Source organism: Stenella coeruleoalba (assembly GCF_951394435.1).
Source record: "Stenella coeruleoalba genome assembly, chromosome: 16".
NCBI lineage: Eukaryota > Metazoa > Chordata > Mammalia > Artiodactyla > Delphinidae > Stenella > Stenella coeruleoalba.
Genome location: NC_137162.1, coordinates 48,084,474 through 48,107,309, shown reverse-complemented (window position 1 = coordinate 48,107,309; position 22,836 = coordinate 48,084,474). Strand labels below are relative to the sequence as shown.

Below are 22,836 nucleotides of genomic sequence, written 5' to 3'. Positions count from 1 at the left end.
AAGCATTCAAATAAACTTTTCAGTATCATTGTGACAATTAAGTTGAATGATTTGAGATAAAAAATAATTTCAGTTATTTAAAAAGAGTTAAAGTATTAACTGTGTTAATATTTATTTCTAACACTGCTGTAAGCACTTTATGTTCATTATTGGGTTGAAGCCTCATTACAGTCCTGGGAGAGGGATACTGTTACACACACTTTATAGACGGGGGAACTGAAGCACAGAAACCTAGGGATTTCTGCTCTTGACGTCACGCATTTGACAAGAGTTATGATAGCACAGGCGTAATGTTGCTTTTTTCTTGCCCTTTTCGACCCATCAAATGCATTCGTTTGTGTTGTTTTCTATTTTGCAGGACAATTTTGTTAGACTTCTTGGTTTCCAGAGGTCACATTTAGTTGCCAAGATGGTTTTATGTCCTTGGGAAATCCTTAAGTACCTTATTTCCTTATCTTCCATATTTTTCTTCTTCAGAGTTATACAGTTTAATGAGCCAAGTAGTTTGTCAGGGATTGTCCAGACAGACAGTACTTCTTGGTCCCCACCTTCACTTCCCCTTCTCAGGTAACCACTCTCAACTTCTAGCTGTTTTGTGTTTACCTGTGATTTTTCAAGTAATGTATTTGATGCTTTCAGTTTGGGACATAACTTGTTTATATGGCTTTTTGTGTCCTTATCACTAACTCAACTCAAAATTTGCTACCAGTTGCCCAAATTTCCTGTTTTCTTTCACATAATTTATTCTGTCAATGTCGTCATCTCAGAGAAGTCCCTCCAGAGTAACGTGCTCCAGTCTGGAGTGGTTTCCATTTTCTCATAGTGCCCAGCTATCATTCTAGGCATTTCCTTTTCTTCTGTGTTGGATCTTCTGTTTCTTCTGTTCTATGTCTTCCTCCTTCTTGGTTTACTCCCACAATTTGCTGAAGAAAGGGTGAATGGGAGGCAAATTATTTGATATGTTGCATTTCTGAAAATGCCTTTATTTCCCTCTTAACCTTGATAAATAATTTGGCCTGAGTATAACATTCAGATTGGGAATCAATGCTGTTGTAAGGTTCTTAGAACAGGTTAAGTGGTACTGTCATTCTTTGTTATCCCCGGGAAGTGGTTCCAGGACCTCCCTTGGATACCAAAATCCTCAGATTTCTCAAGTCCATTATGTAAAATGGCACAGTATTTGTATGTAACCTATGCACATCCTCCTGTATACTTTAAGTCATCTCTAGATTATTTATAATATCTAATACAAGGTAAATGCTATGTAAATAGTTGTGAATACAATGTAAATGCTATGTTAATAGTTGCTGGCATGCAACAAATTTAAGTTTTGCTTTTTGGAACTTTCTGGGTTTTGTTTTTTTTTTTGATCTGCAGTTGGTTGAGTCTGCAGATGTGGAACCCATGTATATGGCAGGCTGGCTGTATGTTATTTGAAGACTGTGTAAAGTTAAAGATGTAAATTGACAATCCTATAGCGATGGCTAAAAAACCAGTACAAAGCACAAATGAAACAAATAGTAGTGCCATTAAGCACTGTTTGGAGGGAAACATTGCATTAAATTCTTATATTAGGAAAGAAGAAAGCTCTCAAATCAATGGTCTAAACCAGAGATCAGCAAACTTCAGCTTGTAGGCCACATCCAGCCCATTACCTGTTCCTGTGTGGCTTGTGACCTAGAATGGTCTATATGTAATAAAATGGCTGAAAAAGAATCAAAAGGAGACTAATATTTTGTGACATGTGAAAGTAGGAAAATCAAATTTCGGTGACCGTAAAGTTTTATTGGAACATAGCCATGCTCATTTGTTTATGTATTGTCCATGGCTGCTTTCTTGCTACATCCACAGTGTACAATAATTGTAACAGACTGTATGACCTGCAAAGCATAAAATACTTACTTTGTGACCTGTTGTAGAAAACATTTGCCAACCTTAGCTATAGATCCTAAAGATTTTAAAGCAGTAATATGGATATATATTTCTCTTTCATCACCTTTATTCAACATTGAACTAGTGGTCCTAGAAAGTGTAATAAGTCAAGAAAAAGAACATAATTAAGCATAAAAATTAGAAAAGAAGTAAAACTGTTACTTACATATGACATGATTGTGTACATGGAAAACCCTATGGAATCTACAAAAAACAATTTTAATAAGTGAATTTAGCAAAATCACTATATGAAAATAATTTGTAGTTCTCAATATTAGCAATGAACTATTTGAAAACTGAAATAAAAATGGTTATTTCTGATAGCATAAAAAAAAGTAAATACCTATGAATAAATGTAACTAAGGATATGCTCTCAACACTGAAAAGGTAGAAACATTGCTAATGTAAGTTTAAAAAAAAAACCAGATAAATGGTGATATTCCATATTCACGGATTGGAAGACTTAACATTAAGATGGAATTCTCTCTAAATTGACCGATAGATTCAATTCAGTCTTCTTTAACATCCTAGTAGGCTTTGTTTGAAGAAATAGATAAGACAATTCTATAAACTTACCAAGATGTAAAGGTCTAAGAATAGCCAAAATAATTTTGAAAAAGGCAGTTGGAGGACTTTTGTTTACTGATGTCAGGATTTTCCACAGAGCTACAGTAATCAAGACAGTGTAGTGTTGGCATAAGGATAGACATTTAGATCAGTGATATACAATAGAGATCTCAGAAATAGACTCATACATTTTCCCACCAAAGTGCCAAGTCAGTCCAATGGGAGAAAGAAAGACAAATGTTGCTCTAACTTGATATCTATATGGAAAACAATGAACTATCACCTCAACTCATTCCATACACAGAAACTAATTTGCAGTGGATCATTAATCTAAAATGCAAAAGCAAAAACGATACAATTTCTGTATTATCTCTCACTTCATAACAAATTTCCCAATACTTCCTGGCTTAAAGTAACAAATATTTATTATGTTACAGTTAATCTGTGTCAGGAATACAGGAGGAATTTAGCTAGGTAATTCTAGCACAGAGTCTCTCATCCAGTTGTAGCCAAGATTTTAGCAAGAATGTAATCATCTGAAGGCTTGACTGGGGCTGGAGAATCCCCTTCTAAGATGGCTTATGTCGCACGGCTATTGGCTAGAGGCCTCAGCTCTTCACTGGCTATTGGCTGGAGACTCAGTTCTTCACCACATGAGCCTATTCTTAGGGCTGTTTGAGTGCCCTCATAACACGGCAGCTGACTTCCCTCAGAGTAAGTGATCAAAGAGGGAGCACAAGGAGGAAGTGGCATTGCCTTTTATGACAAAGTCTTGGGAGTCACATACCATCACTTCCACCATATTCTACTCATTACTCCAGCCCATGTTTAAGGGTAGAGGAATTAAGCCTCACCTCCTGAAGGGAGGAGTATCAAATAATTTGTGGACATATTTTTAAAATGTCAAAGCTTCTAGAAGAAAAAAAAAGAGAATATCCCTATGACTTTGGAGTATTCAAATATTTATTGGATAAGATCCTAAAAGAAAAAAGATACGTAAAAGAAAAAAAATTGATAAATTGGACCTCAACTAATTTAACATTACTGGCTTTTACAAGATAACACTAAGGGACTCCCCTCGTGGTCCAGTGGCTAAGGCTCCACACTTCCAATGCAGGGGGCCCAAGCTTGATCCCTGGTCAGGGAACTAGATCCCACATGCCACAACTAAGAGTTCTCATGCCACAACTAAAGATCCCACGTGCCACAACTAAGACCCAGCACAGCCAAATAAATATTTTAAAAAGTAATAAAAGATACCACTAAGAAAAAGAGTAGGTAAGTCCAGAGTAGGGAAAAAAAATTTCCAGCATATCTATCTGTCAAAGGACTTATATCTAGGGTATGTAAAGAAGTGCAATAACTCAATAGTAAAATGAGGAAAAGAGGAATAACCCAGTAACAGACTTCCCCAAAGAGGATATACTAATGACCAATAAGCACTTGCAAAGGTAGTCAACAACACTTAGTCAACAGGGAAATAATGCAAAGTAAATTCATAATAAGATATTGTCTCACACACTCTAGAGTGGCTAACAAGAGAAAGGCTGAAGATACTAAATGTTGGGCATGATGTGATGCAACTGGAATTCATCCATTGCTGATGGGTGTGCCAGATAGTATAGCTACTTTGGAGAGCTGTTTGGCATTTTCTACGGAAGTTAAACATATATACATCCTATGATTTAACATTCTACCCCTTTAATGAAGAGAAATGAAAACATATTTCCTCAAAATTATGAATTCAAGAATGTTCATAGCAGTCTTATTCATAAAAGCCCCAAACTGGAAACAACTGAAATGTCCATGTACAGGAAAATGGATAAACAACTTGTGGTGTATTTTGTGTGTGTGGTGTATTCACAGTACCCAACACCTGATACACCCAACAACACAGGTGAATCTCAAAACCATTGTGTTAAGTGAAAGGAACTAGACATAAATGAGCATATACTGTATTGTTTATATGAAGTTCAAGAAAAGACAAAACTATTCTGTAGTGATAGAAATCAGAAGATAATTGTAGGTTGGGAAGGGAAGGAAGCTGTTTAGAAAAAGACATGAAAGAACTTCCTGAGATCATGGGAATGTTCTGTATTTTGTTTTGGGTGATGGTTACATGGGTGTAGACCATTGTCAATAGTCATCGAACAGAACTGTTAAGACCTGTGCCTATTATTGAATGTTTAATTATACTTCAAATTTTAAAAATAGTAAACAAGAGTCTAGGGGAAGAACGTTTAAGGCTGAGGGAACAGCTAGTGCACATAGATGCTGAGGTATACCTTGGGGTATTTAAGGTGAAAGGAAGAAAGTGGTTTAGGTCAGGCAAGTAGGTCTGTCATCTATGGTTTGTTACATTTACTCTGTATATTTTAACTTGCTAAGCAACAGGTTTTTATTTATTTGGCTATGTTGTGGCATGTGGGATCTTAGTTCCTTGACCAGGGATCGAACCCATGCCCCCTGCAGTGGAAGCGCAGAGTACTAACCACTGGACCGCCAGGGAATTCCCAGCAACACGTTTTTAAATTTGAATATTTAATGTCTAGGAAATTTATCATCCCATTGCCAGATGACTAAAGAGAGGGAGAGAGAGGGAGAGGGAGGGAGGGAGGGAGAGAGAGAGAAAATTTGTCAGATTTGAAGGAAGGTATTAAGAAAGAGAAAGAGAGAGAGGTCCTCTTAAAAGCTATTTATTATTCACTTCATTATTAACTTTACAGTAAACCTTCTAAGTGGAATTCTTTGATAATGTAGCTCCTTTATGTTGAAGTTCTTTTCTTACCTCTCTAGATAAGCCAGTGCTTTTTTAAAAAACATAAATTTATTTATTTATTTATTTTTGGCTGCATCGGGTCTTCATTGCTGTGCTCAGGCTTTCTCTAGTTGTGGCGAGAGGGGACTCTTCTTCGTTGTGGTGCGTGGGCCTCTCATTGCGGTGGCTTCTCTTGTGCAGCATGGGTTCTAGGTGCGTGGGCTTCAGTAGTTGTGGCTCATGGGCTCTAGAGCAAAGCCTCAGTAGTTGTGACGCACGGGCTTAGTTGCTCCGAGGCATGTGGGATCTTCCTGGACCAGGGCTCAAACCCATGTCCCCTGCATTGGCAGGCAGAGTCTTAACCACTGTGCCACCAGGGAAGTTCCACCAGTGTTTTCTGAGTGTTTCATATGACTTAATGGCAGCGTTCCGGCTTGGATTCTAGCTCCACAGTTGTGCAAAGTCAAAAACCCAGAGAGGCAGTGTGGTAGACTGGTTAAGATTTTAGGCTCTGCAGTTTGATTTCCTCATTCCAGTCTTGGCTCCACTGCCAGCAGGCTGTGTGACCTGGGGCAAGTTCCCTTCACTTCTATAAACCTGTTTTCTGAGGAGGCAGTAGAATAAGAAGGAAAATCAGGTTACTGCAAATAATCCAGATGATGGTGATTTGAACCAGGGCAGGAGCAAGTGAAGGTGAAGAAAAGTGGTCAAGTTCTGAATGAATTTTAAAGGTAGGGCTAAAAGGATTTGATGACAAATTGGAAGTATGAGAGAAAGAGAGAAGTCAGAGAGGATACCAAGGTTTTTGGCTTGAGGAACTGGGAGAAAGGAGTTGCCATTTGCTGAGATGAACATGGACTTTTTACAAAGGAATGTCAGGACTGAAGTTGCAAAGTTTTTTTTTTTTTTTTCCTTGATTTTGTGCTTTTCACCTTTTTTAGGGGGTGGGTGGAGATAAGAGCAAGTACAGGTGTTGGCAGGCAGACCCCTGGGACCCATGTTTTGCTTGAGGTCATGATTACTAATCTTACAGTTTAGTTCTTTTGCAGTTACATAGTGTGGGAGATGGGGGAGTGAAGTGTGACATTTTAGGATTGCTCCTTTGACTTCCCTTAGGAAGTGTGAGTCTTGGATAAGTTGACATCTTGCTGTCTGAGATATTTTCTAGGAAGACTGGATCCAAAAGATTTTATACCTGTATCTGCGGCCTCATTACCCAGAACCCGAAGCTAGATTCTTTAGCTGCCAAGCAGGTTAATTCTCTTTTCTACCTCATTTAATTTTTATCTGTGTTGTGAGATTTCTTAAATGCATATTATATATTTTAGATGCAATTCAGCCTTATTTCTATTAGTGTTTTATTTTTAAAAACTTGTTACAGGAAAATGAAACAGAGTGTTTCTCTTTATTTCTTAAGTTGTTCCTAACTATTGTTATAATGTTTCTGATAAAATGTATTAGGAGGCACACTCTTCACTAATAGGACATTTATTCGTGTATTTATATGGTTCTTAACTAGGACACCATGTAATTTATTCCTAAACCGAGACATTTTTAAGAGTGAGAAGGGAGACCAACGAAACAGGACACCAGGACAGCATGCTTAAACTAGGACCATACTGGGCAGATCAGGATGTCCGGTCACCCTATTCTTTAAGGCAGAAGAGCAGCTAGATTAAGGGTCACTTCCTGTTTAAATACTTACTGGTAGAAGGAAAATGCCTGGAATAGGGGCTGGGAGGAAGAAATTCCTACTGCATTGCAAGCAGGACTAAGAGGCTCACTGCACCGCACTAATCATAGGGTACCTCAGGTGGTGATGAGAACATGATTACAAATCTCTCACTTGAAAAACCAAAGCCTGTCGCAAAGGAAATGAGAGCTTATGCAAAAAGATTTAAGAAATCAATTGTCTGCTTAAAGGTTTGTTTTAGTAGCTATTATTTTAGATACAAGAATGAGTAATAGCTTTAAACTTCAATTGATTTTGTTTTTGAGGGCAGATGGTGTGTCTTATACCCTTTAGTGACATAAAATGTGGCAACATTTTATCTTTTTAAGTAGGAAATTCAGATAGTAGCATTTAGTAACTATTGGGTATTTGTAAGAGTGACAAGTTTACCATGAATGTGCATGGTAGGTGGGTTACTAATATTCAATGTTATTTCTTAGCACAGTGAATTAAGATAAATTGGATTGATTGAATGAGGTTAAAGAATAGAACTATTTCTTTTTTAGCACCACTTGTATCAGTCACTATGGAGAACACGTGGAAACTGTAGAAATGGTTTCTAACTTCAATGTAAATAGTAGTAACCTGAATACTGTTTTTTTTTTAATAAATTTATTTTATTTATTTTTATTTTTGGCTGTGTTGTGTCTTCGTTGCTGCGCGCGGGCTTTCTCTAATTGCGGTGAGCAGGCTTCTCATTGCGGTGGCCTCTCTTGTTGTAGAGCACGGGCCCTAGGCATGCAGGCTTCAGTAGTTGTGGCATGCGGGCTCAGTAGTTGTGGCTCGCGGGCTCTAGAGCTCAGGCTCAGTAGTTGTGGCACACGGGTTTAGTTGCTCCGCTGCACGTGGGATCTTCCCAGAACAGGGCTTGAACCCGTGTCCCCTGCATTGGCAGGTGGATTCTCAACCACTGCACAACCAGGGAAGCCCCTGCATACTGTTTTTATTTTTTATTTATTTTTTTGGCAGTACGCGGGCCTCTCACTGTTGTGGCCTCTCCCGTTGCGGAGCACAGGCTCTGGACGCGCAGGCTCAGCGGCCATGGCTCACGGGCCCAGCCGCTCCGCGGCCTGTGGGATCTTCCCGGACCGGGGCACGAACCTGTGTCCTCTGCATCGGTAGGCGGACTCTCAACCACTGCGCCACCAGGGAAGCCCCTTGAATACTGTTTTTAAAAAAATAAATTAAAATAAAATCTTTCCATATATAATCTTCTATAGTCTCCTTGTTTTACATAGCAGTATATTAAGGAAAATTTTTTGTGGTAATACATATCTTCATGACTTTAAATGGCTATATAGTTTTGCCTTTGTATGGATGTGCCATAATTTATCAGACCTCAGTCAATGCACGTTTTCCTCACTTTTCTAACATTTTACATGATACTGCTGTGAACATCCTTGTAGCTAAATCTATGAGAGTGTATACGATGTTTTTCTCTATAGGTTAGATCCCTAGAAGTATAATTATGGGGTCAAAGGGATACAGAATTTTAAGACTTTTGACATACATTGCCATATTGCCCTCCAGAAGGATTTTACTAGTTTAAACTCTTATTAGTATAAGCTATTGCCCTGCACCTTTGTACCCTTTTCATGAATCTTTGCAAGTTTGATAGGTAGAAATGTTTTCTCATTCATTTATAAAATTTTATTTCATTTTATTAGGAGGTTGAATGTTTTCTTTGTTTCTAACCATGTATTTTTTTCTGTGCTATAAACCTGGTTATCCACTTTTTTTATTTTTTGGCTGCACCATGCAGCTTGTGGGATCTTAGTTCCCATACCAGGGACCGAACCCGGATCCAAGGCAGTGAAAGCCCGCATCCTAACCACTGGACTGCCAGGGAATTCCCAACCTGGTTATCTTCTTAACCCATTTTTCTATTACTTTGTGTGTCTGTGTGCACATGCTTCCATATTCCCTATATATTAAGGATTTTAATCCAAATGTAATTTAAAATTCACTATTTTTTCAATTTGGAAATAATTGGAGAAATGCAAATGAAACACCAGTGAAGTACCTCTGTACCCTCACTATTAAAGTTACTTAAAAAAAAATTCTATTTATTTATTTAGGCTGCACTGGGTCTTAGTTGTGGCATGCACGGGGGATCTAGTTCCCTGACCAGTAATCGAACCGGGGCCCCCTGCATTGGGAACGTGGAGTCTTACCCACTGGACCACCAGGGAAGTCCCAAAATTACTTTTTAATATGCTAACAAAGTTGTGGTAAGACTGGAACTCTTGGCCATTGTGGTGTTATAAACTGTCCAGTTCTTTTGCAAGCAACACGATAATAAATATTAAGAGCTATAACAATGTACATTATCTTTGACCCAATAATTCCATACCTGGGAATTTATCACAAGAAAATAATTAAAAGGAAATGCTAAATTCCTCAAATTACTTATTGCAGCAATGGCTATAATAATGACAAGTTAGAAACAAATGAGTGAATTAGAGAGTAATGGTGAACTAAATTAGATTCATTATGAAAATATTAAGCTAGCGTTAAAAATGATTAGGAATGGGGCTTCCCTGGTGGCGCAGTGGTTGAGAGTCCGCCTGCCGATGCAGGGGACACGGGTTCGTGCCCCGGTCCGGGAAGATCCCACATGCCGCGAAGCGGCTGCGCCCGTGAGCCATGGCCGCTGAGCCTGCGCGTCCGTAGCCTGTTGCTCCGCAACGGGAGAGGCCACAACGGTGAGAGGCCCGCGTACCGCAAAAAAAAAAAAAAAAAGATTAGGAATGGCTTCCCTGGTGGCGTAGTGGTTAAGATTCCGCCTGCCAATGAAGGGGACACGGGTCCCCTGGTCCGGGAGGATCCCACATACTGTGGAGCAACTAAGCCCGTGCACCACAACTACTGAGCCTGCGCTCTGCAACAAAAGAAGCCACCACAATGAGAATCCTGTGCACCAAAACGAAGAGTAGCCCCCGCTCACGGCAACTAGAGAAAGCCGACGCGCAGCAATGAAGACCCAACGCAGACAAAAATAAATAAATAAATTTATTTTTAAAAAATGTTTAAGAATTTACAGGTTGACATAAAAGAGTAGCATTACATGGACTGAAGCAGAATACAAAATTATTTCAATTTTATGGTTACAACTATGTAAAAATACACACCAAAAAAAACCCCTGAAATACAATGGGCTGGTTTTTATGTGTCACCAAGTATCGATATGTATGTGTAGAGTTCCTGAGGTTTAAGACTCAAATCTTTATTGAGTAAGTACTCTGTGCCCATCTCACAGCAACACTGTAAGATAGGGATGAATGTTATTCTCATTTGAAAGATAAGGAGACAATTCTCACTGGACATATAAAGAAATTAATTTTGTTATTATGGATGTTTTCAACTATATACAAAAATATAAAGAATATCTATATCTATCTATATATATATGTATGTATGTATCTCACCTAGCTTCAACAATTTCAAGTTTACATTTTTAGTAAGTTGCAGAGTAGGGTTTTAACCCATGTCTATCTTGCTTCAAAACCCATACTTTTTTTTTTTTTTTTCAAAACCCATACTTTTAATTACAATCCTATGCTGCCTCTTCATGTTGTCATTTGATGCTTTTGAGTAACTTTATGATGCTCGGTTTTTTTTGGTAAAATTGACATGGAAAGGCCTTATAATGATGAGTTTTTAGGTTGGTAATAAGATGGAGAAAGCACTCCCTTTTAACCACATATATTTTGTAACAAGCATTTTTAGTTGCAGTGTTCTGCAAAGACAAACCTGCTGATATGGTTCATCCTGTTTTATAAATCTTTGACCCATTCATCAGACTCTGACCACTCTAAAGATAAAGGACTATGGTTGCATTGGTCTTTCTGACTAAAGTGGCCTTCTGCCGATTGAGAAATTGTATAATTATTAACTATGGTAATGGATATGTACTTGCAAGTTTCATCTGGTATCTTAATGAGCTTTAACCCTCTGAGTCCACCCAAAAGTTATCCAAAGATCATTGAAATATGTCAGTGTTCACAACTTAACTCTCAGTCAGTGTATTTTTGCTATAAATATTTTGTTTCCCTCTGGCCTCACCACATCGCATCCCCCTGCTCACAGACTCACAAATCCTATAAATTAAAGGAGTTACTAGCTGCAGCCTTAGATATAAAGACTTCTTTAAAAAATTACTCTCTTTTGAATTAACAGGACCATACTTTCACATCAGTTTTTGTTTTTTTTCTTTTGAGCAGGAAGGGGGAGTCCCACACGTACACGGGTATATATTCAGACAAATAAGTGAAGGCAGACTAAAGTAATTGTTATATACAAATAACCTTGTATTTTATAGACCTTTAATTTATTTCAGACATCTCTCGTCCTGGGAGATCTTGTCTGAACTCTCAATACTGCTTCGTGTCACCCCTGTGTGCTTCAGCGACTTCCCCTGCCTAGAAGGCAAGGAGAGCTCTGAATCTTGGGAATCTGTGGCCTCTGGGCCTCATAACCTTCAACCCAAACTTGAACCCAAGGACTATGGAATCTAGTCGGATATAGGGTCACTTAGTCAGATTTTTCCCTTCAAGAAAGAGACTAAATAGAACATTGCTTTCTTTTTTTTTAATTGAGGTATAGTTGATGTACAATATTATATGTTTTGTGTGTATGACATAGTGATTCATAATTTTTAAAGGCTATATTCCATTTATAGCCATTATAAAATATTGGCTATATTCCCTGAGTTGTATCCTTGTAGCTTATTTATTTATTTTATACATAATAGTGTGTACCTCTTTTTTTTTAAATTAATTAATTTATTTATTTTTGGCTGTATTGGGTCTTCATTGCTGCGTGGGCTTTCTCTAGTTGCGGCGAGTGGGGTCTACTCTTTGTTGCAGTGCACGGGCTTCTCATTGCGGTGGCTTCTTTTGTTGTGGAGCACGGGCTCTAGGCAGGCTTCAGTAGTTGTGGCATGCGGCCTCAGTAGTTGTGGCTTGCGGGCTCTAGAGCACAGGCTCAGTAGTTGTGGCGCACGGACTTAGTTGCTCCGCGGCATGTAAGATCTTCCCGGACCAGGGCTTGAACCTGTGTCCCCTGCATTGGCAGGCAGATTCTTAACCACTGTGCCACCAGAGAAGTCCCTAGTGTGTACCTCTTAATCCCCTCCCCTTATCTTGTCCTTCTCCCCTTCCCACACCCCACTGGTAACCACTTGTTTGTTCTCTATATCTGTGAGTCTGTTTCTTTTTTGTTATATTCACTAGTATGTTTTATTTTTTAGATTCCACATATAAGTGATACCTTATAGTATTTGTCTTTCTCTGTCTGACTTCATTTAGCATAATACTCTCCAAGTCCATCGATGTTGTTGCAAATAGCAAAATTTCTTTCCTTTATTATGGCTGAGTAATATACCATTGTATATGCATACCACATCTTATTTATCCATTCATCTGTCAATGGACACTTAAGTTGCTTCCACATCTTGGCTACTGTAAATAATGCTGCTATGAACATTGGGGTGCATGTATCTTTTTGAATTAGTGTTTTTGTTGGTTTTAGATATATACCCAAGAGTGGAATTACTGGGTCATATGGTAGTTCTATTTTTAGGTTTCTGAGAAACCTCCATAAGAACATTTCTTTTTTATCTACTGTGATTGTGTCAGATATAATGATACTAGAAATATAAGTCTGATGTTAGGGAGAGTGGTTGGTTCAATATAGCCTGGTAAAGCATAATTGGGTATTTAGTAGTTAAATGAATGCAACTGGATGGAATTCTGCAGCGTTGTATGGAATGAAAAGATAGGATGGCCCAAGGAAAAAGAGAGAAAGAAAACCAGAGAGGTAGAAGAACTAGTCAGGAAAGAGTAGTGTTCTAGAAACTAAGGAAAGAGTTTCACAGTTGGAGTGGTGAAGTACTGTGGATACTTATTTGACAATTTGGGCTTCACTGTTGTCTTAATAGAGGTAGAAAATAGAAGTCAGATTGCAGGACATTTAGGAGAAAATGTTAAGTGAGGACCTAGAAGCAGTGAATGTCTTACACTCTTTTTAAACCTTTTGGAGATTACCTATTGCAGGTCTGTCCCTTGGGTAAGACAGTGGAGGCTGCTTTACTGGCTCCGGTGTTGGGGTGGAGTGCAGGGATGCCTTGGGACTGTATTGCACTCCGTTTTTATGAATATTATTTAAATTCAGTTTCAAAATTTTGTCACTAAACGTAGTCCAGAGAGCCTATGAAAAATGCAGGTAATGGGCAGTCTTACTTGGTTGAGTTGCCCCAGGCTTCTCCCTCCTAGGGACACCCTGCATGTATTCCTGTGGTTACTCAATTTCTCTATTTTACAGTTGTCATTTTAGCTCTCCCATTAGACTATAAGCTCCTTAAAGCTCTTTTTTATTGTTGTTGAATTCCCAGTGCTTAGCATGATGCCTGGCACACACTACTGAGTATTTGTTATGTGAATGATTGAATTAATAAATCAAGAGTTTTCTGGTTTTTTAAGCAGAAAAGAATTCTAATTTGATGGTCTCAGAGAATCAAAAAAAGTAGAGTGTTTCAGGAAAGAGGAATGATAAACAGTCTCAAATGGCAGTAAGATAAGTGTTGAAAACTGACCTTTGGATTTGGATATTAGAGTTCATTGATTTCCATAGTAAAAATCGTTATAGCAAAATGATTGGAGTTAAGAGCCATATTTAAGTGGGTTGAAGAATAAATAGGAAGTGAGAACAAAGAAGCAACATGGGAGTTTAGTTTGTTTTGTTTTTAAAGATTTGAGGCTAAAGGGAAGAAACTATTGGAGAAAAACCCAAAGATTCTAGAGAAGGAAGTTAGTTAGCATAGGAATTTTATGCACTTGATTTGAATATATCTAATTGTTTCTACCTATGTGTCAGAATAATATATTCCTCCCTCTTCCACTTGGTTTTTTAAAATATTTTTATTTTTATTTTTTTTACATCTTTATTGGAGTATAATTGCTTTACAATGGTGTGTTAGTTTCTGCTTTATAACAAAGTGAATCAGTTATACATATACATATGTTCCCATATCTCTTTCCTCTTGCATCTCCTTCCCTCCCACCCTCCCTATCCCAACCCTCTAGGTGGTCACAAAGCACCGAGCTGATCTCCCTGTGCTATGCGGCTGCTTCCCACTAGCTATATATTTTACGTTTGGTAGTGTATATATGTCCATGCCTCTCTCTCACTTTGTCACAGCTTACCCTTCCCCCTCCCCATATCCTCACAGACCTCTCTAGTAGGTCTGTGTCTTTATTCCTGTCTCACCCCTAGGTTCTTCATGACATTTTTTTTTTCTTAAATTCCATATATATGTGTTAGCATATGGTATTTGTCTTTCTCTTTCTGACTTACTTCACTCTGTATGACAGACTCTAGGTCCATCCACCTCATTACAAATAGCTCAATTTCGTTTCTTTTTATGGCTGAGTAATATTCCATTGTATATATGTGCCACATCTTCTTTATCCATTCATCCGATGACGGACACTTAGGTTGTTTCCATCTCCTGGCTATTGTAAATAGAGCTGCAACGAACATTTTGGTACATGACTCTTTGAATTATGGTTTTCTCAGGGTATACGCCCAGTAGTGGGATTGGTGGGTCATATGGTAGTTCTATTTGTAGTTTTTTAAGGAACCTCCATACTGTTCTCCATAGTGGCTGTAAGAATTCACATTCCCACTGGCAGTGCAAGAGTCTTCCCTTTTCTCCACACCCTCTCCAGCATTTATTGTTTCTAGATTTTTTGATGATGGCCATTAATTTTGCATTAATTTTTATCCTGCTACTTTACCAAATTCATTGTTTAGCTCTAGTAGTTTTCTGGTAGCATCTTTAGGATTCTCTATATATAGTATCATGTCATCTGCAAACAGTGACAGCTTTACTTCTTCTTTTCCGATTTGGATTCCTTTTATTTCCTTCTCTTCTCTGATTGCTGTGGCTAAAACTTCCAAAACTATGTTGAATAAGAGTGGTGAGAGTGGGCAGCCTTGTCTTGTTCCTGATCTTAGTGGAAATGCTTTCAGTTTTTCACCATTGAGGACGATGTTGGCTGTGGGTTTGTCATATATGGCCTTTATTATGTTGGAGAAAGTTCCGTCTATGCCTACTTTCTGGAGGGTTTTTTGTTTTTGTTTTTGTTTTGTTTTGTTTTTGTGGTACACGGGCCTCTCACTCTTGTGGCCTCTCCCATTGCAGAGCACAGGCTCCAGACGTACAGGCTCAGCGGCCATGGCTCACGGGCCTAGCCGCTCCGCGGCATGTGGGATCTTCCCGGACCAGGGCATGAACCTGTGTCCCCTGCATTGGCAGGCGTACGCTCAACCACTGTGCCACCAGGGAAGCCTCTGGAGGGTTTTTATCTTAAATGGGTGTTGAATTTTGTCGAAAGCTTTCTCTGCATCTATTGAGATGACCATATGGTTTTTCTCCTTCAATTTGTTAATATGGTGTATCACATTGATTGATTTGCATATATTGAAGAATCCTTGCATTCCTGGAATAAATCCCACATGATCATGGTGTATGATCCTTTTAATGTGCTGTTGGATTCTGTTTGCTAGTACTTTGTTGAAGATTTTTGCATCTATGTTCATCAGTGATATTGGCCTGTAGTTTTCTTTCTTTGTGACATCCCTGTCTGGTTTTGGTATCAGAGTGATGGTGGCCTCGTAGAATGAGTTTGGAAGTGTTTCTCCCTCTGCTATATTTTGGAAGAGTTTGAGAAGGATAGGTGTTAGCTCTTCTCTAAATTTGATAGAATTCGCCTGTGAAGCCATCTGCTCTTGAGCTTTTGTTTGTTGGAAGATTTTTAATCACAGTTTCAGTTTCAGTGCTTCTGATTGGTTTGTTCATATTTTCTATTTCATCCTGATTCAGTCTTGGCAGGTTGTGCATTTCTAAGAATTTGTCCACTTCTTCCAGGTTGTCCATTTTATTGGCATAGAGTTGCTTGTAGTAATCTCTCATGATCTTTTGTATTTCTGCAGTGTCAGTTGTTACTTCTCCTTTTTCATTTCTAATTCTATTCATATGAGTCTTCTCCCTTTTTTTCTTGATGAGTCTGGCTAATGGTTTATCAATTTTGTTTATCTTCCCAAAGAACCAGCTTTCAGTTTTATTGATCTCTGCCATCGTTTCCTTCATTTCTTTTTCATTTATTTCTGATCTGATCTTTATGATTTCTTTCCTTCTGCTGACTTTGGGGTTTTTTTGTTCTTCTTTCTCTAATTGCTTTAGGTGCAAGGTTAGGTTGTTTATTCGAGATGTTTCCTGTTTCTAAAGGTAGGATTGTATTGCTATAAACTTCCCTCTTAGCACTGCTTTTGCTGCATCCCATAGGTTTTGGGTCGTTGTGTCTCCATCGTCATTTGTTTCTAGGTATTTTTTGATTTCCTCTTTGATTTCTTAGTGATCACTTCGTTATTAAGTAGTGTATTGTTTAGCCTCCATGTGTTTGTATTTTTTACAGATCTTTTCCTGTAATTGATATCTAGTCTCATAGCATTGTTGTCGGAAAAGATACTTGATACAATTTCAATTTTCTTAGATTTACCAAGGCTTGACTTGTGACCCAAGATATGATCTATCCTGGAGAATGTTCCATGAGCACTTGAGAAAAATGTGTATTCTGTTGTTTTTGGATGGAATGTCCTATAAATATCAATTAAGGCCATCTTGTTTAATGTATCATTTAAAGCTTGTGTTTCCTTATTTATTTTCATTTTGGATGATCTGTCCATGGGTGAAAGTGGGGTGTTAAGTCCCCTAGTATGAATGTGTTACTGTCGATTTTTGCCTTTTATGGCTGTTAGTATTTGCCTTATGTATTGAGGTGCTCCTACGTTGGGTGCATAAATATTTACAATTGTTATATCTTCTTCTTGGATCAATCCCTTGATCATTATGTAGTGTCCTTCTTTGTCTCTTGTAATAGTCTTTATTTTAAAGTCTATGTTGTCTGATATGAGAATTGCTACTCCAGCTTTCTTTTGGTTTCCATTTGCATGGAATATCTTTTTCCATCCCCTTACTTTCAGTCTGTATGTGTCTCTAGGTCTGAAGTGGGTCTCTTGTAGACAGCATATATAAGGGTCTTGTTTTTGTATCCATTCGGCCAATCTGTGTCTTTTGGTGGGAGCATTTAATCCATTTACATTTAGGGTAATTATCGATATTTATGTTCCTATTCCCATTTTCTTAATTGTTTTCGGTTTGTTATTGTAGGTCTTCTTCTTCTCTTGTGTTTCTTGCCTAGGAGAAGATCCTTTAGCATTTGTTGTAAAGCTGGTTTGGTGGTGCTGAACTCTCTCAGCTTTTGCTTGTCTGTAAAGGTTTTAATTTCTCCATCAAATCTGAATGAGATATTTGCTGGGTAGAGTAATCTTGGTTGTAGGTTTTTCTCCTTTATCACTTTAAATATGTCCTGCCAGTCCCTTCTGGCTTGCAGAGTTTCTGCTGAAAGATCAGCTGTTAACCTGATGGGGATTCCGTTGTGTGTTATTTTTCCTTGCTGCTTTTAATATGTTTTCTTTGTATTTAATTTTTGATAGTTTGATTAATATGGGTCTTGGCGTTTCTCTCCTTGGATTTATCCTGTATGGGACTCTCTGTGCTTCCTGGACTTGATTAACTATTTCCTTTCCCATATTAAGGAAGTTTTCAACTATAATGTCTTCAAATATTTTCTCAGTCCCTTTCTTTTTCTCTTCTTCTTCTGGAACCCTTATATTTCAAATGTTGGTGTGTTTAATGTTGTCCCAGAGGTCTCTGAGACTGTCCTCAGTTCTTTTCATTCTTTTTTCTTTATTCTGCTCTGCAGTAGTTATTTCCACTATTTTATCTTCCAGGTCACTTATCCGTTCTTCTGCGTCAGTTATTCTGCTATTGATCCCTTCTAGAGTATTTTTAATTTCATTTATTGTGTTGTTCATTGTTGCTTGTTTCCGCTTTAGTTCTTCTAGGTCCTTGTTAAATGTTTCTTGCATTTTGTCTATTCTATTTCCAAGATTTTGGATCATCTTTACTATCATTATTCTGAATTCTTTTTCAGGTAGACTGCCTATTTTCTCTTCATTTGTTAGGTCTGGTGGGTTTTTATCTTGCTTGTTCCTCTGCTGTGTGTTTTTCTGTCTTTTCATTTTGCTTATCTTACTGTGTTTGGGATCTCGTTTTTGCAGGCTGCAGGTTCGTAGTTCCCGTTGTTTTTGGTGTCTGTATCCAGTGGCTAAAGTTGGTTCAGTGGGTTGTTTAGGCTTCCTGGTGGAGGGGACTAGTGCCTCTGTTCTGATGGATGAGGCTGGATCTTGTCTTTATGGTGGGCATGTCCATGTCTGGTGGTGTGTTTTGGTGTGTCTGTGGACTTATTATGATTTTAGGCAGCCTCTCTGCTAATGGGTGGGGTTTTGTTCCTGTCTTGCTAGTTGTTTGACATAGGGTGTCCAGCACTGTACCTTGCTGGTCGTTGAGTGAAGCTGTGTGTTGGTGTTGAGATGGAGATCTCTGGGAGATATTCACTGTTTAATATTAAGTGGAGCTGGGAGGTCACTTGTGGACCAGTGTCCTGAAGTTGGCTTTCCCACCTCAGAAGCACAGCACTGACTCCTGGCTGCAGCACTAAGAGCCTTTCATCCACACGGCTCAGAATAAAAGGGAGAAAAAGTAGAAAGAAAGAAAGGAAGAAAGAAAGAGGATAAAATAAAATAAAATAAAGTAAGGTAAAATAAAGTTATTTAAATAAAAAAAAATTAAGAAAAAAAATTTTTTTAAAGTAAAAATACGGATGGATAGAACCCTAGGACAAATGGTGAAAGCAAGGCTATACAGACAAAATCTCACACAGAAGCATACACATACACACTCACAAAAAGAGGAAAAGGGGAGAAAATAATAAATCTTGCTCTTAAAGTCCACCTCCTCAATTTGGGATGATTCGTTGTCTATTCAGGTATTCCACAGATGCAGGGTACATGAAGTTGATTGTGGAGATTTAATCCGCTGCTCCTGAGGCTGCTGGGAGAGATTTCCCTTTCTCTTCTTTGTTCGCACAGCTCCCGGGGTTCAGCTTTGGATTGGGCCCCGCCCCTGCGTATAGGTTGCCGGAGGGCGTCTGTTCTTCGCTCAGACAGGACGGGGTTAAAGGAGCCGCTGATTCGGGGGCTCCGGCTCACTCAGGTCTGGGAAAGGGAAGGGTCCGGAGTGCAGGGCGAGCCTAAGGCGGCAGAAGCCGTCGTGACGTTGCAGCAGCCTGAGGCACGCTGTGTGCTCTCCCGGGGAAGTTGTCCCTGGATCACGGGACCGTGGCAGTGGCGGGCTGCACAGGCTTCCCGGAAAGGAGGTGTGGTTAGTGAGCTGTGCTGGCACACAGGCTTCTGGGTGGCGGCAGCAGCAGCCTTAGCGTCTCATGCCCGTCTCTGGGGTCCGCGCTGTTAGCCGCGGCTCGCGCCCGTCTCTGGAGCTCCTTTAAGCAACGCTCTTAATCCCCTCTCCTCGCGCACCAGGAAACAAAGAGGGAAGAAAAAGTATCTTGACTCTTCAGCAGCTCCAGACTTTTTCCCAGACTCCCTCCCGGCTAGCCATGGTGCAGTAACCCCTTCAGGCTGTGTTCACGCCGCCAGTCCTCTCCCTGCGTTCTGACCGAAGCCCGAGCCTCAGCTCCCAGCCCCGCCCGCTCCGGTGGGTGAGCAGAGAAGCCTCTCGGGCTGGTGAGTGCCGGTCGGCACCGATCCTCTGTGCAGGAGTCTCTCTGCTTTGCCCTCCGCACCCCTGTGGCTGTGCTCTCCTCCACAGCTCCAAAGCTTCCCCCTTTTGCCACCCGCTGTCTCCGCCCGCGAAGGGGCTTTTGGTGTGTGGAAACCTTTCCTCCTTCACGGCTCCCTCCCACTGGTGCAGGTCTCGTTCCTATTCTTTTGTCTCTGTTTATTCTTTTTTCTTTTGCCCAACCCAGGTACGTGGGGAGTTTCTTGCCTTTTGGGAGGTCTGAGGTCTTCTGCCAGTGTTCAGTAGGTGTTCTGTAGGAGTTGTTCCACGTGTAGATGTATTTCTGATGTACCAGAAGGGGAGGAAGGTGATCTCCGCGTCTTACTCTTCCGCCATCTTCCCCTAGATCTTCCATTTGGTTTTTTTTTTTTTTTTTTTTTTCCATTTGGTTTTGATGTAACTTTTGAACTTGAACATTTTTGCTGTGCTATTTGGGGCCCCCTAGTGGCCAATTTAATAATGATATATAGATAGTAAACTGTCAATTAGATCTAATGTTCCAATTATTCTTTATGCAGATTATTCTTTCTATGAGGATTAGATGGGGGTGGGATATGTAGTTATAGTACTTATGATACTTAGCCCTCTTTGTTTTGTTATGGGTCAAGACTTGACACCTAAACTTACTATAATTTTGTTTCCTTAGTAATAATTCACTATTATAAACTGTTTGAAAATAGCGGTATATCTTTGTTTTAGCTGCTAATAAGTTAACAGCTGACATCATTGTTCTCAGCTCTTTTTCTCCAATGTTAGATTTAGGTCCATTGTTGTATGTCTATTGGAACACCATATCCAGTTTGAAGATTATGAAAGAAAAGCCTGAATTACCAAACAAAAAAAATCTGATTATTATAAAAATAATAGACATTCATTATTCTTCACAATAAAACTTTTAAAATATAGAAATCTTAAAAAAAATCATCCTTAATCTTGCTTCCCAATGTTTTTCTTTCTAGGATTTAAAAAAAATATTTATTTGGCTGCACTGCATCTTAGTTGCAGCATGTGGGATCTTTCAGTTGTGGCATGTGGGGTCTTTAGTTGCGGCATGTGACCTCTTAGTTGTGGCATGCAGGATCTTTAGTTGCGGCATGCAAAGTCTTAGTTGCAGCATGTGGGATCTTTAGCTGTGGCATGTGAACTCTTAGTTGAGGCATGTGGAATCTAGTTCCCTGACCAGGGATCGAACCCCTGCCCCCTCTGTTAGTCATTAGTCATTAGTTGTGGAGATATACATCTGGTGGTCATTAGTCATTAGTAATGGAGATATACATCTGGTGGTCATTAGTCATGCCATCAGATATACATCTGGTGGTCATTAATCATGCCATCAGATATACATCTGGTGGTCATTAGTCACCAGTGATGGAGATATACATCTGGCGGTCATTACATCAGATATACATCTGGTTGTCATTAGTCATTAGTGATGGGGATATACATCTGGTAATCATTAGAAGGTATTTAGATCCTGAGACTGAAAGAAAATCACCTAGGGGGTGAGTGCAGAGAGAGAGCCAAGTACTCGGCCATTGAGTAAGAAGTTGAGGAGATGAGGAGGAGCTAGCAAAGGAGACTGAGAAGGAGCGACTGGGGGGTATTGTGAGGTGGGATGAGAATCAAGAGGATGTGGTATCCCTAAAGTCAGATAGAAAGAAGAAAGCGGTGATCAGTGGTGTCAAATCCTGCTGACAGTCCGAGTAAGTTGAAAATGGGGAGCTGACTGATGCTAAGGTGGAGGTTATTGGGAACCTTGAAATATGCCGTTTCAGTGGAGTGGTTTGGACCAATGCTTGACTGGAATGGGTTTAAGAGAGAATGGAAGCAGAGGGAATATTGACAGTTCTTTCTTTTTTTTTTTTTTTTTTTTTTTTTTGCGGTACGCGGGCCTCTCACCGCCGTGGCCTCTCCCGTTGCGGAGCACAGGCTCCGGACGCGCAGGCTCCCCGGCCATGGCTCACGGGCCCCGCCGCTGCACGGCATGTGGGATCTGGCCAGACCGGGGCACGAACCCGCGTCCCCTGCATCGGCAGGCGGACTCCCAACCACTGCACCACCAGGGAAGCCCTGAAAGTTCTTTCAAGGAATTTTGCTGTAGAGGAGAGCGGAAAAGTGGTGCAATAAGTGGGGTGGAGGAGCTGAGGAGTAACACCTTGAGGAGCGATCACAGCATGTTTGTTTGTTGATGGAGATGCTCCAGTAAAGAGAGAAAAATCAAGATTTAGGAGAAAAGGGGAGACTTGTTGAAACCTGATTAGGAAAGAGGGTATAAGATCTAATGTCTAAGTGAGGAAGAGATGGCTTTGCATAGTAGCACGAACAGTTAGTTTGTCTGTAGTAAGAGGAAGTTGGGCAAAGTATGTGGGTATGATAGAAGTGGGTAAATATGTTGTTGACAAGTTGTAAATGATCACCAGCTGCACTTTAAGGTAGGGGAGGAGATGCTGGGGATTTAAAGAGTAAAAAGGTATAAAAGAGTTATCTTGGAGAACGAATGGACAGGAAAAGATAAGATTGCTGGGTACTACCTTGAGGTTAGTGGTAATGAACTAACGAATGACTAGTTTTCATTGGTTACAGGTGTAGAGTAGGTGGAACTAGGGTTTGAGTTTAGCTGGCCAATACCTTGGAGATGAGAGCAGCAGAATTAGAGAAGTATGATAGGGAACGATTATAATAAGGGACCATGGAATCTAAGCTGGTTAAGGAGGGAAGTGAAGAATGAGGCTGTAAAAATGAAGTATGATCATTGTGTTCAACGTAGATCCCTTGTGGTCAAAGAACTGTTGGAGTTGTGCATTCAGAGGGGGTAAGTTGAAGATAGGAGAAAGTAGAGTTGAAAGCTTAAATTGAAATTAAGGAAAAGTATGTAGTTATTGATAATGGTAGTTATATGATTATGAGAATGGATAACTGAGGTAGGGTGGAGAATAAAATAAGTGGAGGAGAAGAGGGCAAGGAACCAAGAGGCCAGGTTATTGGAAGGAACACCCACATTGATACCGAAATCACAAGAATTATAATTGGATAGGTTATTAGATTTGGAAGAGATGACCATGAACAAATCTTCAAGGAATG

At 39.6% G+C, this 22,836-nt stretch overlaps 1 protein-coding gene across 10 annotated transcripts in view; it reads left to right on the top strand.

The window, feature by feature from the left end:
• SHLD2 (shieldin complex subunit 2) overlaps positions 1-22,836 on the top strand; it is a 162,358-nt gene that overhangs the window by 82,593 nt on the left and 56,929 nt on the right. For 2 of the 10 annotated variants that reach the window (XM_079900374.1, XM_079900375.1), the window contains exon 5: positions 478-567. The exons of 7 other annotated variants lie outside the window; for them this stretch is intronic. In XM_079900374.1, the coding sequence (XP_079756500.1) occupies positions 492-567 (76 nt within the window). In that variant the 5' untranslated portion in view covers positions 478-491. Of the gene's footprint in view, positions 1-46; positions 568-22,836 lie in introns of those variants that run through there. One more of the 10 variants, XM_079900376.1, reaches the window with a different exon arrangement.